Source organism: Perissodus microlepis, chromosome 20 (assembly GCF_051167445.1).
Source record: "Perissodus microlepis isolate ML-2025 ecotype Zambia chromosome 20, ASM5116744v1, whole genome shotgun sequence".
NCBI lineage: Eukaryota > Metazoa > Chordata > Actinopteri > Cichliformes > Cichlidae > Perissodus > Perissodus microlepis.
Genome location: NC_140480.1, coordinates 32,405,852 through 32,423,291, shown reverse-complemented (window position 1 = coordinate 32,423,291; position 17,440 = coordinate 32,405,852). Strand labels below are relative to the sequence as shown.

Here is a 17,440-nt window from a genome sequence, read left to right as displayed (position 1 = left end):
CAGCACTGGCATTCACTCTGAGAACAGAAAAGCTCAAAATCAGCACAAATAATGAGATATCAAACTTTATTGAAACATTTTGAACAAACAACAACATAATGATAACACTTTGGATAAAAACAGATATAAAAAAAACGAGACATCGAGATCGAAATGAAGGGTTTCCTCTCAGAGGGAAATTAAAGTCACACAGAAAAGTTTGACTTTTATCAATATACAACCAAGAGTTCTTTATCAGGACATTTTATTTTATTTATTTAATTAATTAATTTCACTTGACTTCAGCTCTTTGTGCTTAAAATTAATTTTCCTATGCTTACCCGATTGGCTGTTTATTCACTTAGACTGAAACAAGAGCCAATCAAGTCACAGAATCTATCTTTTCTGGATAGCATTTGATTTTTTTTCCTTCTATGCTTACTGTTTTTTGATGATCCTATGGGGGAAAGTTTAAACTGATATTTACACAATTTTTATTTGAACTGCAACAGGCTCACATTGTAAAAAGAAACCAGGAGGAATGAGTTGTAACAAGATGACTTAGAGATTTATAAAATGTGTGCATCTTTAGTGAACATGTAGTGTTTCATCATCAACCTTAAGACACATTTCCAAAGCACAGCCACATTTCAGATTGGTCGGATGTGGGTAGTATAATACTTGTAGGTTAAACTGAATGAGAGCAGCTTTCCAGGACGAGGAGGACACATAAGCACCTCATGTAGACATCATGGCTCATTCAGGATCAAATGTGATCATATTTGTGTGTCCAGTCATCCCCAACTTATTAAAACTAACAGTGAGGATACAACTGCCCACAAAGCTAAGCTGAGAGCCAGCTTTCATGGCAGCGTTACCTAAGCAGAAGGTTTAGTTGAGTGTCCATCCACGGATTGTAAGAGCTCAGGTTTCCTACATTTGTAGTGTGAATATGAAATATAAAAACGGTTTGACTTCCTAAAATCAGATGAGGTCTGAGTTTGAATGAGGCTGGAGTCAGAATCAAATCTCTCTTGTTTTTTGTTCACTTGTGAATGAAACATTGCTCTGACTCACCTTCCCACAAATTTCCACAATAAAACTGCAAACGAGCGTTAAACTCATCCAGGAAAACGTCTGCATGACGTCACCTGTCTACCTGTCCTTGGCAGAGCGCAGGTCGGTGGTGATTGGGTCGTGCTGGATGGTCTGGTGCAACATCAGAGCCAATAAACCGGCTCGGTTGGTCATGGCGGTCCTCAGATTCCTCTCCTGCTCGAATAGCTCATCCAGTTTATACCACTGACAGAGACAAAGAGAGAGTTAGAAAAGTCCAGGTGTGTCTTAATGTTAATGACGAGGCACTAAATAAAGTTTGTATGAATAGAGATACCACTCGGACTCTCTCCAGGTCGACTTCGGCCCGGCGAAGTTTCTCCCAGCAGTAATGCTTGTTGCACTTTCTCTTAGACACCCGACAGAACTCGCCGGTTGGCTCAAACACATCTTTGACCAGAGGACATCCGCACACCTCGTCTGCTGGGACCTGCAACAGGGAGTCAATAACAAAGAATCAGGAAAATGTCTGCCTGACTTTGAGTCCAGAGCCAGGACCAGAGTCAGCACCAGCAAGTCCAGAGTCAGGACCAGAGTCGGGATCAGCTAGCGTAGTCAGGACCAACGAGTCCAGAGTCAGGACCAGAGTGCAGGATCAGCTAGCTCAGAGTCAGAACCAGACTCTGCCTGACTGTCTCCAGAGTCAGGAACATGTGTGCCTGACTCTGAGTCTCTGAGCCCAAAGTCAGGACCAGCTAGTCCTGACTTTGTACTCTTCTCCAGACTCTGAGTCCAGACTCAGGACCACATGCCACATTCAAACTGTGCAGCATCCAATTTCTGATGTTATGTCCTTTAAAGACTTGAGACAGTAAGTTAACCTGAACAGAGACATGTTTTAAATATCCACAGCTGACAAGTTTTGTAAGAGCACACCAACATAATATTTTAGAGCCCCACAGACATTTGCTAAAATAAAAAAAAGGTTATCCATTGAGTTTAAGAAAGGGAGGAAAAAAGCAGCGGATTAAAGCCTTGATCGAGTCATAAGTTGTTTTCTGTAGACATAAACAAACCTTTGGATCTCTGGAGTGTTCAGGACATAAAACCTGCAGCCGCTTACAGTACGTCTTACTTTGAGGGTTGTAGACATCGCAGAATAACCTGGTGGCTCTGAGAGAGACAGAGAGAGAGATGAGACACAAACAGAGGAACGGGTAAAGACACGAGGGACGGACAGGTGCACGGTCTTACCCCTCTATGCGTGTTGGATACATGGAACCAAACGATGTTTGACTCTCATACTGTCGGACAAAGAAACAGAAAGATCAGATTGAACAGTTTTCCTTTTAAATCAACTTGGTGCCTACATTACCCACAATTTACCTCAGAACAGCTGACTGTCATGCCAGGGGATGTAAAACTAGCTGTTGTGCCATAACCACCATATGCCTGCTAATATTCTGACTTCATGTGCAGACTTAGACCAATGGTGTTAAAACTGGAGGACCTCAGGGGTGCTAGGTTACATCAATAATCTTTTAGGGAGAACTTATTATCCTCATTTATTATTAAACTTCAGAAGAGTAGCTCTTTTAAACAGAAGATTTGAACAGCAGCATTGGGTGAATTTGCTAAAGGTCATTTTTCCAGCTGTCACTGAATTTCACTGGCTTATTGTGGCCTTTGTTCCCACATTGCTGTTATCAATTTCCTGTTTGATCACCTCATTAAGGCATCTGTAATTCATATCCAGTACAGACCCCAGGTGGACACACTTCCTGTTTCTTTAAGCTAACCTTAGCGTAGCATCGCTCCATATGACGCAGAGCCACCTTCGGATTGACGGGGTGACTGCAGGAAACACAGAAGATCTGAAAGTCTGTGTCGTCACCGTCACCCTCAGTCACCTGCAGAGACAAACAGAGAGAGGGATATAAGAGACTAACTAACAGCTGACCACACTAACAGCGGAGTGCACTGGGTGGCTGCGGTTGCCACAGACCTCCTCGTGCTGTTGGACTTGCTGAAGTTTGGCGTTGGCGATGATGCCTTCTAGCTCATGGAAGCGTTTCTCCATCAGCGTGAGACGCATCCTCGCCGCCTGCTGCTCTTTCCTGATCCGCTCCAGCTGTCTGCGTCCAATCTCCTCGGCAATGCAGGGACTCTGCTGCCACTGCTGGATCCTCTGAGGCAGGATCTCATAGATGCGACTGAGAGACAGAGACGAGGCGTCAAAGAACCAACAGATTTCAGAAACATGTACTGGTTCTGAGAAACCAAATTACACCAAGTTAACAGACAATGTGATGTTTGCTTTCTGCATAAGTTTGAGGTCCTGGGTGAAACCCCAGAGTACACAGTAATAAGGTGTACACGGCACCTAATACACGGCACTAGAAGTGCTGGCACAAATCACATTTTGGTGCCATCTCGGGTGGTCGTGCACAATTTTGGCGGTTTTTACCACCAATCTTTTTTACCTGCAGAAGCACAGAGTATCGGATTATACAGCAAGGAGATGCTGCAACAGCTTCATGAGACTCTGGAGAAAACCTTGGAGAAAAAAATCTTGGCAGTTTCTTCCCTTTTGGTTTAACTTCTCCTCTTCAATCAGGGATGATGCAGAGGTTTTCTCTGAATGGCAACACCTATCATTTACTACAGTGGTATCTGTGATGATATCACCACCAAAACCAAAGCGGTGAGCATAATATGCTCTCGAATAGTCAGATCTATGCTAAGCAGCTGAGCTGGATGCTGTTAGGGATTGTGTTAGAAGAATGGGAAGCCAGTCAAATTCACATTAGGCAAGTCCTCTCACCTTCTCAGAGCTGCTGCACAGCAAAGTGACTGACCAGAAAAAAAAACAATCAATGGCGGCAATGAACGTGTTTCACCTCTGGAAAGATGACCAAAGGAGTTTTGCATTTCAGAAATAACCTGCCAGTTTGTGTTTGGAACAAATAGTATGCACTTCTTTTTTCACGTGTAAAAAGGGTTAATGGACTCAACGGTCCAATTAGATATGGTAGCTGACTTGATACAAACTGTCTAAATTCAGCATAGAACTGCTGAATTTAGAAACGGCTGAATTCTCTGGCGGGCTTGCCGTGTCAGCAGTGTCGTGTTCACATGAACATTTAGATGATCTCAGACTCACTTGGCGGCGAGTTTCATGCCGCACTCCTCGGAGCAGTATTTGGAGTTGGCCCTCGCCGGCTCAATGCATCCTGGACCCAGACACTGCCTCAAAGCTCCGCCTACTTCTTTGACTCCACCCTCTCCTGCTCGCTCACTGTGCCGCACACGCTCTCTGTGACGCTGCTTCACTTTGTGGCGCCGAGGCTTTGCCTCCTCTTTAGGAACAGACACGGACTTCTGCACGAGGACGGGTGTGTTAGTGACATCATCAGTGACATCTGTGGTCAGGTGATCTAACCGCTCTCACCTTCTTCTCCGGCTTCTTCTCGTGTCTCTTCACGTGTTTCACCTTTACCGCCTTCTTCCTCAGAGAGTCGGACTGAGCATCATCCTCTTCACTGTGCCACACCTGCAACAAGAAGACGTGTCACGCACACAGAAAGTGCCTGCCTGGCAGCTGATTGGTTGGAAACACCTGCACACACTGACCAGGTCTCTGTATCCGGCAGCTTTGTATTGCTCGTACAGCTCCAGCTCACTCTCACTGAAACCCTCCTCCTCGTCATCTTCCTCCTCTTCAGTGTGATGCCCCGGCCCTTTTCTTGACAGGCTCCGCCCCCTGGCACCGCTGCGACTCATCTCCTCATCCTTGACCCGAAGCATCTTCTGCTCAGAGAACATATGCAGAGTAAACAGCATCATTAGTACAGCAATAACGGACATCTCTCGCCGATCTTTAACAATCAGAACGAGTTAGCAGTTCACCATCAATTTGAATCCCTTGTTAAAGGTGACCCATTATGCCTTTCTTGTCATATATACACCTGTATTTATAAAGTATTTTTTAATCTTACTGACTACTCAAAGCCCAGGAATCACTTGCCAACCAGTCTAAGAATACACATTTTTCCCTTGCTATGAGTGCTTGTATCAAGTCCAACATGTTGGACCACTCACAAGCATGATGTCATGCGAGAAACGTCTAAAGCTAGAACAAAAGTATGGAGCAGGAAACAACCATCCCCCACTCTAAAAAGCCCCATCACTACGGTAACCAGAGACAAAGATCCAGAACTTTAACCTCGCAGTTGTAATCGATACACTGACTGATGTCAATATGTAACTCTTTTCATCTTACTGACGAATCAAAGCGCTTTAATGTTCTACTCAAAGAATCTGAAAACTATAGGAGAACTGTGTAACAGCAAAGATGGTGGGAGAAGAATGCATTTCAGGGTCAAAGTCCGAAAACTTTTAGCAGCTTCTTTAAAATCAGGTTTGAATAATGATTTTATAGAAGCTTTTTAAAAAAAAAAAAAAAAAAAAAAAAAAAAAAAATCCAGGTTACTTGTGAAATTAAAGTTAATTTATATAATTCTTCAAGAGAACTGTTCAAATAAATGCCCAGAGGGATTTTGAGATGACTGCCAAGTGGAGAGATCTGCTCCTAGATCAGACCCGGGCATCGTATGGACCAGCAGCCACGTGTGCCATCAAAGGGAAATTGGGATTCAAATTTTAAATAATTAAATAATCATGTAGTTTGTGCCATTTAAACCACCAAACAGTCTTTGATCAACTCTCCATTAGATAATGCCTTACTGATTTTTTTTTTTTTTTTTTTTTTTTTACAGTTTTGTGGGAAACTATAACACAACTTTGGTGCTTTTATTTTGAAGGCAAAAAAAAAAGAATTTACATATGTTTGTGTATGCAAGCACATGCAGCTTTGCTGTAAATGCACTGGATGTTTATGATATACGTGAGTTTACTCTCCCTGAAAGAGTTCAACTCACATAAAAATAAATAAAGGCTCATACAGAATGTCGAGTTTTTAACGAGACATGGACGTCCAAGTATTGATTTAATAAAGTCGAAGGTTCTTATTTTGTTGAGAGCAGATTGATGAGTTAAAAGATTACAGTTTGATTCATTATTAGAAGACTAAACATGCAGAGAAATACGAGAATATGACTGATGCAGACCGGGAATAGACATCTAAATCTTTGCTAGTAAACCTTCAAAAGCAACAAGGTCTTTTTAACCAAGCTTTACACATCCAGGGACGGAGAAGTCAACACAAGCTTTGTGATTTCCTGCAGAATCACAAAAAACGCAAGGCCACACTCTGATGGGGACTTTATCAAAGAGTGATTGCTGGACTGAACAAGCAACACTAATAGAATGAGGGGAAAAAAAGCATTCAAAGCATTTGAAAATGTGCTCCTCTCCAGATGAACCATAACAACACAGATCAAGGACATCTGGAGCTTTATCTGAAAAACAAAGCGGACTATTTAGAGTTTTTTCCTCCTTGGCTCTGGGCGAGAGCTGTGATGACTGTGACACAGCCCAGTCACTCATCTTTGTCCATGGGATAAGGACAGAGTTTGAGACTACAGACGAGCTGGAAGCAATGCACTCGACCGGAACTCTGACAGGGAGTGTTTTTTCCCACACAGGTAACTACACGCTTGGATAGGCTGAAATGGAACAAACTGGAAGGTGTGGATGCAAGACAGAGTGACTGAAATTGGCATTTCTGCAGTGCAGTACACACCACCAGGTGTTGAGTAACCAGCACTAAAAATTAACCATGCTGCTGATGTGTTAACCAAAATAGTTAACTACATCAGGGCAGGCGCACTGAACCACAGACAGGCAGTTGCACTTTTAGAGCAGCATAAGGCTAAACATAGTGATATAAGCTACCGCATCGCTATCAGGTGGCTCAGCCTGGGCAAAGGGCAAAAAAAGAGTCTGGGACCTGAAAGGATAAAGGGTTTTGTGAAAAGAAAGGACACTCCAGAGCTCTCAGACACAGAACATAAGGCAGATCTTGAATTTGCTGTTGACATGTTTGCACTAATGAATGGACTAAATACAGCACTGTAAGGCAGGGGCCTGTTTACACATACAATGTACAGCCCGATGAAGGCTTTCATAAAAAGTTTCTCATCAGAGAGCAACATTCTTACTGACATGCCAACAGTGAAAGAAGCCATAGCATCAGCTTATCGCTTCAGATGGTACTCATGTATGTTAGGAGTCCTGCATGATGAGTTTTCAAGGCAATCTGAAGACTTCAAAACAGTTAAGAGTGAACTGTCTACTCAGCTGCAGTGTTGATCATGCATCCAGTGAACTCAGTGACCTGCAGTCTGATTCGCTGCTAGCAGAGCACTTCAAGTCAGTGTCACTGCTGGATTTTTATTCTTCTCTCAAAGAGGAGAACTTTGCACACATAAGGACACATACTCAGAAGATGTTAGCTCTCTTAAAGCTAAGATCCACCTTTAAATGTAAACAAACATTTTCACTGAGGAAGCTTAACAAATCCTGATACAGATGCTCTCTCAGCAACAGTCACCTGTCTGCCGTGCTTTGCATTCCCAGCTCAGACATTGAACCAAACTTTGAAATCAACTGGTCAAGCTTAAAAAGGCTAGACTTCTCTCCCCGAAGAACAGAAAAAACCTGAAAATCTGCCGATGAAATAATTAAACTACAGGAAAAACAGCAACAACTTTGCATATCTTTGAAATTTTCTGGTTTCTCATGTGGCCACTTGGGAAAATGATTTGCCCACCTGCTCCAGAATGACTCTGACAGTCACTGAATCCTCAGATCTACAGTGACTATAAGACTGCAGATTTATCACCCCTAAAGCAAAGAAGCCCAACAACAGAAAAACCAGGAAATACGAGCCATTTATATGAAATAAAAATTCTGTAATATTCATCCTCTAACTAGATGCAACATGGAAATCAAAGATGAATTCTGCTGCATCATTTCCACATTTAAAGTGAACATTTCTAGCAATTACCAAAGTACTGCAGTATACATTTCACCTGTTTGATTAACATTTTAGGAAACTACAAAACTCTGATGTGCATATTTGATTTGTTCTGTCATTGATTTAAATAACCAGCATTAACTACCTTTTGTCAGAGTTACCTGTGTGCTGCTCCAGTCCTTCCTGGTTGAACACAACAGGAAATAGCGGGTGGAGCTGGTTAAAATGCAGAGGGGTAGCAAATGGACCAAACCACTCGCTGTGACAGCACGGGGGGTGGGGGATCTGTGTACCGAGTTTAGTTATTGTCTCTGTGGTTTTTCCCCTTTGTGTTTAACAGGCGTTACTTTGCTGCGTTCAGTCCTCGCTCTTCTGGTTAGACCAGTTCTTCTTTTGTTATCTTTTTCTGAGCAGTGCTCTGTTCAGCTGACCTTCTTTATGGACACAGCTATTTGCTAACCTCGACTTTTTCCTTCCTTTGTTGTTTTAATGTGACTTTGTGATCGCCTGGGTTAAATAAACACCCAGCTTGCAGTTGAACTACCTGTGTCTGTAGTTCGACTGAAAGTCTCCAACATTTTTTGTCTTTTTCTCCCTCAAGTCTTAAAAAAAAGAACTGGATCAATTTCCTACCACAACTTGAACCTGAAAAAAAGACGCTTTAAAAGGTTCTTGAAACCATGAAATCATTTACAAGGTTTTGCAAGGCTAAAGCTTTAATAAATTTGCCCTGACTTTACAGTTTCAGTTATACAGTGTACCTTGAACTCTTGAACCTCTTTTAAATGTGTCATTCCTCTGCTACCCTGTGCTGGTCAGTGTTTATGGCCTGACTCACTCATTTACAAAAGCAAATATGAAGGATCGCTGCTGCCAAGACTGCGTGCAGCCAAAGCTCAGCAACATGACGATTCATCAGTCCCAGTCAGGCTGCAGTAATGTATTTACTATGGTGGGCCAAGAGTGCCAAAATAAATTAATCAAATACATCATTAAATAATTAATTAAATATGTCAATAATTAATGACAATTAAAGATTATTAATTAACTGATTAATTGTGACAGCAATTACTTAGATAACTAAATAATTAATTAAATATGTCTTTAATTAATTTTAATTGGAAATAAAAATCTAATAATTTATTAAATGATAAGATAAGATAGATCTTTATTGTCACTGTTACAAGAACAATGAAAGGCAGTTCAGCATCTCTCCATTAGCAGTATGTAGATTTTTTACGTTAAAATTGCTTTAGAATAAAAGATAAAAGATACATAGATATATACATGTGTATACAAGTTATATATGCTGTAAGGTGCATTACAAAGGAGCAGGTGCAATATGAGGTACAATGTAATCTTTGATAGTGCACATTGAGTAAGAGGTAGAGGCCAGAGGTAGGAATGTTGGTTGCATTATTATAATAAATTATATTAATTAGACCTGCTATTAATTATGATAAAGATGGTTCATAAATAGAATATTTAAAAGTAACAAATTAAAATTTAATGAATTATGTATATATTTACTAAATATATGACACATTTAATAAGTTAGTTAATGATGTAGTTCTTTAAGTCATTTTGGCACTTGTGGCCCTTCATAAGAAAGTAACCAGCTATGTTATTAGTATTCTGCAATTAGACAAATAAATGTAATGAAACTGTCTGCTGTGGTTTTGACTGTTAAATTTTCTCATGTATGAGCACCGGCTGTAGCGCTGTGAAGACATGACATGTGTAAGTGTAAAACAAAGCGCGCACACACACACGTACACAAATATGGAGCAGTTTAATCCTGATGTATCTATTGTTACCTGAATGAGCTTTAAAACATGACGTCTTCCCCCTGAATAGCACATTTAAACAGACACTAACAGTTCCAGATATATCACGGTCCAAGAAGATGGAACTGGGATACGACAGGAGCAGACGATCACACTGTCTGCCTCAGTTTCAGGGATTTTTATTTCCCTCCACTCGCACATTTTCACTGTAACATTTTAACAGCATTCATTATTATGACAATGAGGTTTATTCACGTACCCGGGCTCGGACCTCACACTGCCGGAGGCGGCACTTCTGTCTGATTTTGTTCGGGCCTCCAAACTTCTTCATGTCTTTACAGAAGTCGCACTGAGCGCAGTCCTCCGTCCTCAGGCAGGCGTCACACTCTCCACACATCCTCGCCGAACGCTTGATCTGGAAAAACGAACAAGGAAACCGAAGCGGTATGAACGGCATCAACACTCCAAGTCTCCCGCGAAAACCCGGATTGTGGCTGGAGCTTCATCCTAAGCACTTAAAGGACTTAAAAGTTTGAAAATTCATATGTAAGAGCAGCTAAAATTGTCAGCTGATGGATACGGAAAGAAAGAAGTTGAAGGTTAAGATACTTTAACTAGTAGCAGGTAAAAGTTAGTTTGACCCTCTGAGGTGTAAATAAGCCTAACCCCAGCCTGAGCAGTTAAAGTGCTGGCTGAACTGTGTCATGTGATCTCTTGGGTACCTGTGAGCCCCGCCTCTTGTCAGTCTTCTGTTGGGGGGTGGAGCTTCCATCTCCATCAGTTTTATCATCTCTCTCCGGCTCCGACTCTCTCTCCTCCTTCATCTTCTTCTGACGGTATTTAATCTCCAGCGATGAGTCTCTGTCTGCAGACGACACAACGCACAGATCACAGCTTTAAAACCTGAAGAGGACCAACTGTGCTCTTCAACAGCTCGAGGTTTTTATTCTGAGACTAGAGAAACATTACAGGATTTATAGTTTAAAAACCTCCTTCATGTTAAAGTGGCTCTTTTGATCAGCTTGTCTTGTACAAACCAGTTTTTCTCATCTGTGGAACATTGGCCATCTCAAATACACTGCACAAAAAAGTCATAGGAGACACAACAGATGTCAATGGGAGAAAAAATTATGGTGCTGGATATCTGATAAAACTGGGTAATGTTTAAGGAAAAAAAAGGATTGGGGGGGGGGGGGGGGGTCCTCTCAGATCTGGACTCGGACATCACTGATCTCCTGGACAGTCTGAAGTGCAACCTGGCAGATGGGCAGAAGCATGATGTCCCAGAGGTGTCCTAATGGATTTATGTCAGTCAAATATGGGGACAGTCAGTGGTATCAATTCATTCATCCTCCTGGAGCTGCCTGCATGCTCTCACCACATGAGGTTGGGCATTGTCGTGCAGTAAGAGGAACCCAGGATCCCCTGCACCACTGTAGGGTCTGACAGTGGGTCCAAGGATTTAATGGCCTGTAGAGGTCTGTGCATCCCTCCATGGATAAGACTCCACAGACCATCACTGATAAGCAGTGAGTGCAGGAGCCTCAGACATTCACACCAGTGCTCTACAGGAGGTCATTTTGTAGCTCTAACAGTGCCCATCCTGTTCCTCCGTGCACAAAGGAGCAGATACCGGAGCTGCTGATGGTTTCTAGTCCCTATCCAGCTCTCCGAGAGTCACTGTAAGTCTCCTGGAATCTCCTCCATGCTCCTGAGACTGTGCTGTGGGAGTCACAGCAAACCTTCTGGCAATGGCATGTTTTAAATGTGCAACTTCTGTAGGGTCCAGATTAGGGCTGTGCGATATGACCAAAATCTCATATCCCAATACAAGACATTTATTGTCCCGACAACGAGATTTATCACAAAAAATTTACATTTTCTGTAAATTCTGTGAACTGGGCAACTCGACTTGCGTGAAGAGTTTTCAGCTGGGCGTCGTGTGCCTGGAGTCGAGTTTTCTTTGTGAGTATTTATTACTCGTGCTGCGGGGAAAGCCTGTTCTAAGGTTTATTTTTTTTAGCACATGACGGCTCTTTTTAGCGTCTCATCTGTAAACACTCTGCATACTATTTCACATGATTCAGTTTATTTTGAAAAATCTCAACAGGATCTTCAGCTTTATTGTGAAAGGTCTATGTGGAAAATAAACAAGCGGACGGCAGAGCCATCGTTGTTGGTAACGACAACGCATAAAAACAGTCGCTTGTCCGTCTGTAGTGTGGTTATATGAAAATATAAGAGAAAGAGAGAACTTTAAGAAATTCTACAGTGACCATCAAAACGATTAAAAAATATTGCCATAAACTGTTTATTTTGGGACACCACGAAACAAACGATAGCTCCTCTAGTGCACCTGTTGTTAGTTTCATTAGTTTCTTAATTGCCCCTTGGGGATAAATAAAGTCTCTCTGATTCTGATTAACACCAGAGCAGCTGAAACTGATTCACGACCTCTTCTGCTCCTTAAGTGACCACATCAATATCCCAGAGGTTTGATGCTAAACCTCTGAGCAGTGTATATATGACACAAAATGAGAAAAACTATAATAAATCCCCTTTAAGCTAGTTTAAAGAGGATTTCTGTAAATGAATTCAGTCTTAAAGCAAATATTCAGAGGTCTATTTTTATCAGTGGACTAATACACATTATGTTTTCTTCCAGCTCAGAGAGGAGGGACACTGACTTCTGCAGGGCGGGCAGTACCACACTCTGATGGCTTTGGCTGCCTTCTCCGAAACTCCAATACAGTCTCCATGAAACCACTCCGTGCAGCTGTCGCACCCTCTGACGGACACACAGACAGACAGGTTAGGGTTAACAGCTGTGTTTGTTTGTTTATTGTTTACAGATAAATAAATAAAGTGTGTTACATCATGAAGCAGTTGATATCTGGTTTCCTGCAGACACAGTAAACCGGAGCGCTCATGGTGTCCATGGGAAATCCGCCCCGTCCTCCTCCTCCATCACCTTCTTCACCTCCCTCCACTTTTCCTCCTCTTCCTCCCCCCTCCTCCCCTTCTTCCCCCTCCTCCTCATCCGGGGCTCGCTCTGCTCCTGCAGCCTCTTCAGACTGACAAACAAACAAGAAACACACAAACCTCAAAAGAGTTCAGCATCAGAGATCTCACTCGGTTTTACTACAAAGAGGATTCGTCTTCTGTGTTCATCGCGACAGACCAGCAACAGCAGCACCAACACAAACTGGAGTAGCCCACGTTACTGGTTGGTCCACATTATTCTGACGGTGCCCCCCCTCAGAGCATCGCAGCCTGCAGAGCTGTGTGTGGCACCAGCAGACTGCTCTGTGTTGTGCTTACCTGAGCAGATTATCCAGTGTCTTTTTTGGCTTCCTGGCTTCAAACAGGCTAAACTTTATTAATATAAGATATATTCTCCAGCCTTACTGACCAAAGTACCCACATCCTTTAGCCCTTTTAATACTAAATTACAGTACAGTGCTTTTCCTGTAACACTCATACCACTGGGTTGTCTGCAGCAGCTTTCAGTCTGCACTACAAACCCTAAAAAGTGAAATGTAAATAAAAACAGAATGCAATGACTTACAAATAAACCCAGATTTTATTCACAACAGTGAATAAACTGTTTAGACTGAGACATTTTACTATTTCATCTAATATTTTGAACATTTTGCAACCAGTCAGATTTAACTGGGAACATGTCAGTAACATGTTTGGGTATAAAAAGAGCCTCGCAGAGGGGCCGCGTTTCACTCTTCAGAGTTACACTTTCAGAATAATGCTGCTCAACATAAATATTCCATCATCTGCAGTCCATAATATCATCAGATAATCTGAAGAAATCTCTGTGTGCAGTGGACAAGGCCAAAAATTGGATGCCTGTGATGTTCAGACCCACAAATAGCCATTTCCTCTGAGCAAAGCTGGACTGAGACAGTGGAAAAACTGATCTGAGGTCAGCAGTATCAACATTTTAAATTATTTCTGGAAAATATGGACACCATATCCCTCGGACTAAGGAGGAGCGGGACCATCCAACCTGTTATCAGCACTCAGTTCAAAAGCCTGCATCTCTGAGGGTACAGGAGTCCATTAGTGCCTTTGGAATTGAACACTTGCACATCTGTAACCATGAGTGCAGAAAGGTATACACAAGTTTTAGAGCATCAAATGCTCCCATCCGGGGAAGGCCTTGGATATTTCACTAAAATAATGCTAAGTAGGGCTGCCACAATTAATCGACTAGTCACGATTACATCGACTATCAAAATTGTCAACGACTAATTTAATAGTCGACTCGACGTTTGAAGCTTTGTAAGATCCTGAAAGACGCACGAATAAGCAGCAGGATTTAAGAGTGTAATAACGGACTGAAACAGAAGATGGCAGCACTGCATATACAAGGATGCCAGCTGCCGTCAAACGCTGACGAAGAAGAAATTCAGGGGCCCCATTTGTAGGCCGATTACGGTCGTGTCCAAATTCATGGGCTGCATCCTCCTGAGGATTATGTCACAGCAACGAAGGCTGTCCAAATTTGAAGACTCCTCCAAACGCGGCCGACAAATGCATCCTTCATTTCCCCAGATTTGAAGGATGGGTCGGTGTATCCATCGTGGCCCAACCTATCCCAGAATTCATAGCGTGGCCCAGCCAATTCCAGTTTCCAACAATGGCAGCAGCTACTTAGTTTTAATATTACTCTTATTACTCTGTCTGGGTCACAAAATAAACATTTAACATGTTTTCAGGCGAGAATGTAGCTGTGTAAACTTCAAATATCTGCTCGGTTTATCAAGACATCACATATTTGTAACAGCACTCCAACGTTTTTGGAGACGTCTGTTACCCACCAGCTCGATAGCAAGCCAGGGTTCAAGGCTCACTAGAGCTGGTGAGAACAGCTGGTACATGTTTTCAACCCCGCAATCTTTCCCTACTCAGGTTAAACACGATCTTTAAGTCAGTTAGACAAATTAAAAATGTTATCGTTTGGCTTTTTTCAGTCTTTTATTAGTTCCTGAGTAAATCGGTTTAGCTGAGATTAAAGTTATAGTTTTCACACAGCTCAATAAACATCACACAGAAAACTGATTAAACAGAAGTGTGAGATGGTCGAATTTACTCCAATCTCCTGTTATATATTAGATAGCAAGGAGCAGACGGCCGAGTTTCTTAAACTTCATTGAGACAATCTGCAAATTTCATTAAAAGTTTAATAACCCATCATCTTGTCTTTATTTTTAGTTAGCACATACCTTAAACACTTCAAGCTGTAAGCTAATGATAGTTATATAAGCACAGACCATGCTGGTGCATGAAGCTGTAAGTTTTATGTCCAATGGATGCATGATCTGATCAGTCGACTAATCGCAAAAATAATCGTTCATGGCAGCCTCCTGAAAACCAGAAATACAACAAAGAAGATGCGGGGGGACTGGGAATCTATCCTACCTCACAAATCATCCTACCCGTTGTTTCTGCGCATTCGCGTAACACAACTCCCAAATTTACATAATTTTTAACCCATTGTGAACATTTCTTATGGTTATGGTTTGGATTAGTCAAAAGTCGCCGTCAAATTATAATACGTGTAGGACGATTTCTCAGAACAGCGGCACTGCTGAGCAGCTAGAAACCCACTCCTCCTGAGGAACCTGGATTCAGAAGAAACGTGACAGGAAACTCCAGACCCGGTTCAGGACCTAAAAATTACTCCCCTGAGACCTGCGGATCCTGGACTAGATTACTACTGAGACTTTGGAGCGGCTTTTATTTGGAAAATATAAAAAAATCTAGATCTCATCAGACCAGTTTCAGGTCTAAGAACAGTTTTATTTAATACACTTGATCTATACTCTAACACCTGGATTAACTAAACACCCCAGAGACCAAAATCCAGACACAAAACCAGGACCCGGAGGCTCATTCGATCTGTTTATAACTCAACAATATCCACAAAATCAAGGCGTAGTCTGTTATCGCACTAAACCTGTATTACATTGGTCTACAGTGTCCACACAAATTCATTCACATCAATTAAGACATCACTGTCTGTTTAACATTAATAACTAATATTTCCCTGTCCGAGCCACCAAAGGTGTGCAGAAGCAAAGACTGCACACAACGACATCAGACTAAAAGTGTGGTGTGTTATTCATTTTTACCTCTTTATTTGCATCATGAATTGATTGTGGGAAGTAACTGCAAGGTAAAGGAAAACAGAAGCATGTGAAACTGACGAGCCTGCATTAAAACCACTAAAGTGTCCTTTAAAAAACCCGCCTGGTGACACCTGAAACCCGCCACCGTGCAGTGATTTAACAGCTGATTTCTCCACATGCAGTCTGCACGAACCACGTGACACCATCTCCAGTCCTCCCTGATCACCAGTAACAGCTTTAACCTCCTGCAGGAGCAGAGCTCTCCTCACGCCTCTGCTGCTCCGCTCCGACCAGACTCCGTTTACTTTTCTGCAGATTTTAGCCGCGTTTAGGCTGCAGGATGGAGAAAAGGGGAGCTGCTCCTCTCTTCTCCTCCATCAGTACAACGTGACAAACAAACCCGGACTCACCATGAGCTGCTAAAGCTGCTGTGAATTCACAGAAGGAGAAGGAGGAGAAGAAGAGTCGCTTCTCCGGTTGAAGCTGCAGCCTCTCGCTCGTTTTACAAGCTCACCAAAAATCTGCAAAAATCTCTTTGTGTCCGCATCATTATTGTTTTCCTCTTCTGTAGTTTTGACCGAGGAGCACAAACAAACGGCGTATGTGTGTGTCGCCACCTGCTGGAGGGGAGGATGTGACATTAGAACACGCGTTTGGGTTTTTGGAGGTAATTTTAGGTTTAAGCCTGCAGACAAGACCGTGAAGACTGAGAGGTACCAAAGTGCAGGGAGCTGCAGTGACTCAGGTCTGAAGGGTCACATGACACTTTACACGAGAATAAAACTGATTTCTGATGTTTGGACTCCAGTCTGTGAACACAGCGATAACACAGTGAACAGGTTTCTCAGGAGCAATCCTTCCTCAGGTGTACAGGAGGAAAACAGGCTGTATAAATCATGTGAATGAGCATGCACATGTGTTTGTTGTTTTTAAATGATTAACACTTGTCCCAGCTGCTACTGCGACAGGTATTAATTATTAATTATTAATTTTACGGCTCACTTGTGAGCAGCTTGTGACTGTTTTGGTCTGAAATCTTCTGATGTTGTTTAATAGAAACGATCATCATAAACTCGAGACTCGGCTCTTTGCAGCTTTCCTTTCACACCATTGGACTGTTTCATCATGAAGTGCAGTTCTCCTTGCGTCCAGCAGGTGGCAGCAGTGAAGCACATTCAAGCCTCCGCGGCAGCTCAACATCTGCTTAAACATCTGGAATTACTCCTGAGTCCTGCAGCAGCTGCAGATTTCACAAATGAAGCGATTTCTAATGGATTCCAGTTAATAAGCTTTACTTTTTTCTAAAAGTTTCTGCTTGTTTTTATTTTAATTATCAAAACATCTGCTTCGTATTGCTTTTGGTAAACACAGCAGTGCTGCTACAGCATCACTTCAGTCATTCATGGGTGTTCAGCAGAGCTTCTGGATGTTTTATATTCTTTATTTTTAAGCATTTTTATATTTTATAATGTCAATAAAAAGTTCCCAGAAAAATAAATAATTTCTTTCTAATTGTAAACATGTTTTAAATT

At 42.1% G+C, this 17,440-nt stretch overlaps 1 protein-coding gene across 1 annotated transcript; it reads right to left on the bottom strand.

Moving 5' to 3' along the window:
• Nucleotides 1-49: 49 nt before the first annotated feature.
• On the bottom strand, nt 50-16,506 carry cxxc1a (CXXC finger protein 1a). The gene is made up of 14 exons (XM_084916249.1): nt 16,319-16,506; nt 12,637-12,836; nt 12,450-12,550; nt 10,485-10,627; nt 10,022-10,177; nt 4,669-4,845; nt 4,487-4,588; nt 4,199-4,416; nt 3,041-3,248; nt 2,835-2,945; nt 2,290-2,339; nt 2,112-2,208; nt 1,373-1,525; nt 50-1,281 (listed from the first exon to the last, which is right to left on the bottom strand). Exons 1-14 carry the CDS (start codon nt 16,319-16,321, stop codon nt 1,135-1,137), a joined length of 1,866 nt encoding a protein of 621 aa, XP_084772375.1. The 5' UTR covers nt 16,322-16,506; the 3' UTR covers nt 50-1,134.
• Between the last annotated feature and the right edge of the window lie 934 nt (nt 16,507-17,440).

Coding starts and splice junctions, on each gene's coding strand:
- cxxc1a (XM_084916249.1), bottom strand. Junction 4,417..4,486: donor AGAAGAAGCCGGAGAAGAAG/GTGAGAGCGGTT, acceptor GTCCTCGTGCAG/AAGTCCGTGTCTGTTCCTAA. Junction 2,340..2,834: donor TGGAGCGATGCTACGCTAAG/GTTAGCTTAAAG, acceptor TTTGTCCGACAG/TATGAGAGTCAAACATCGTT.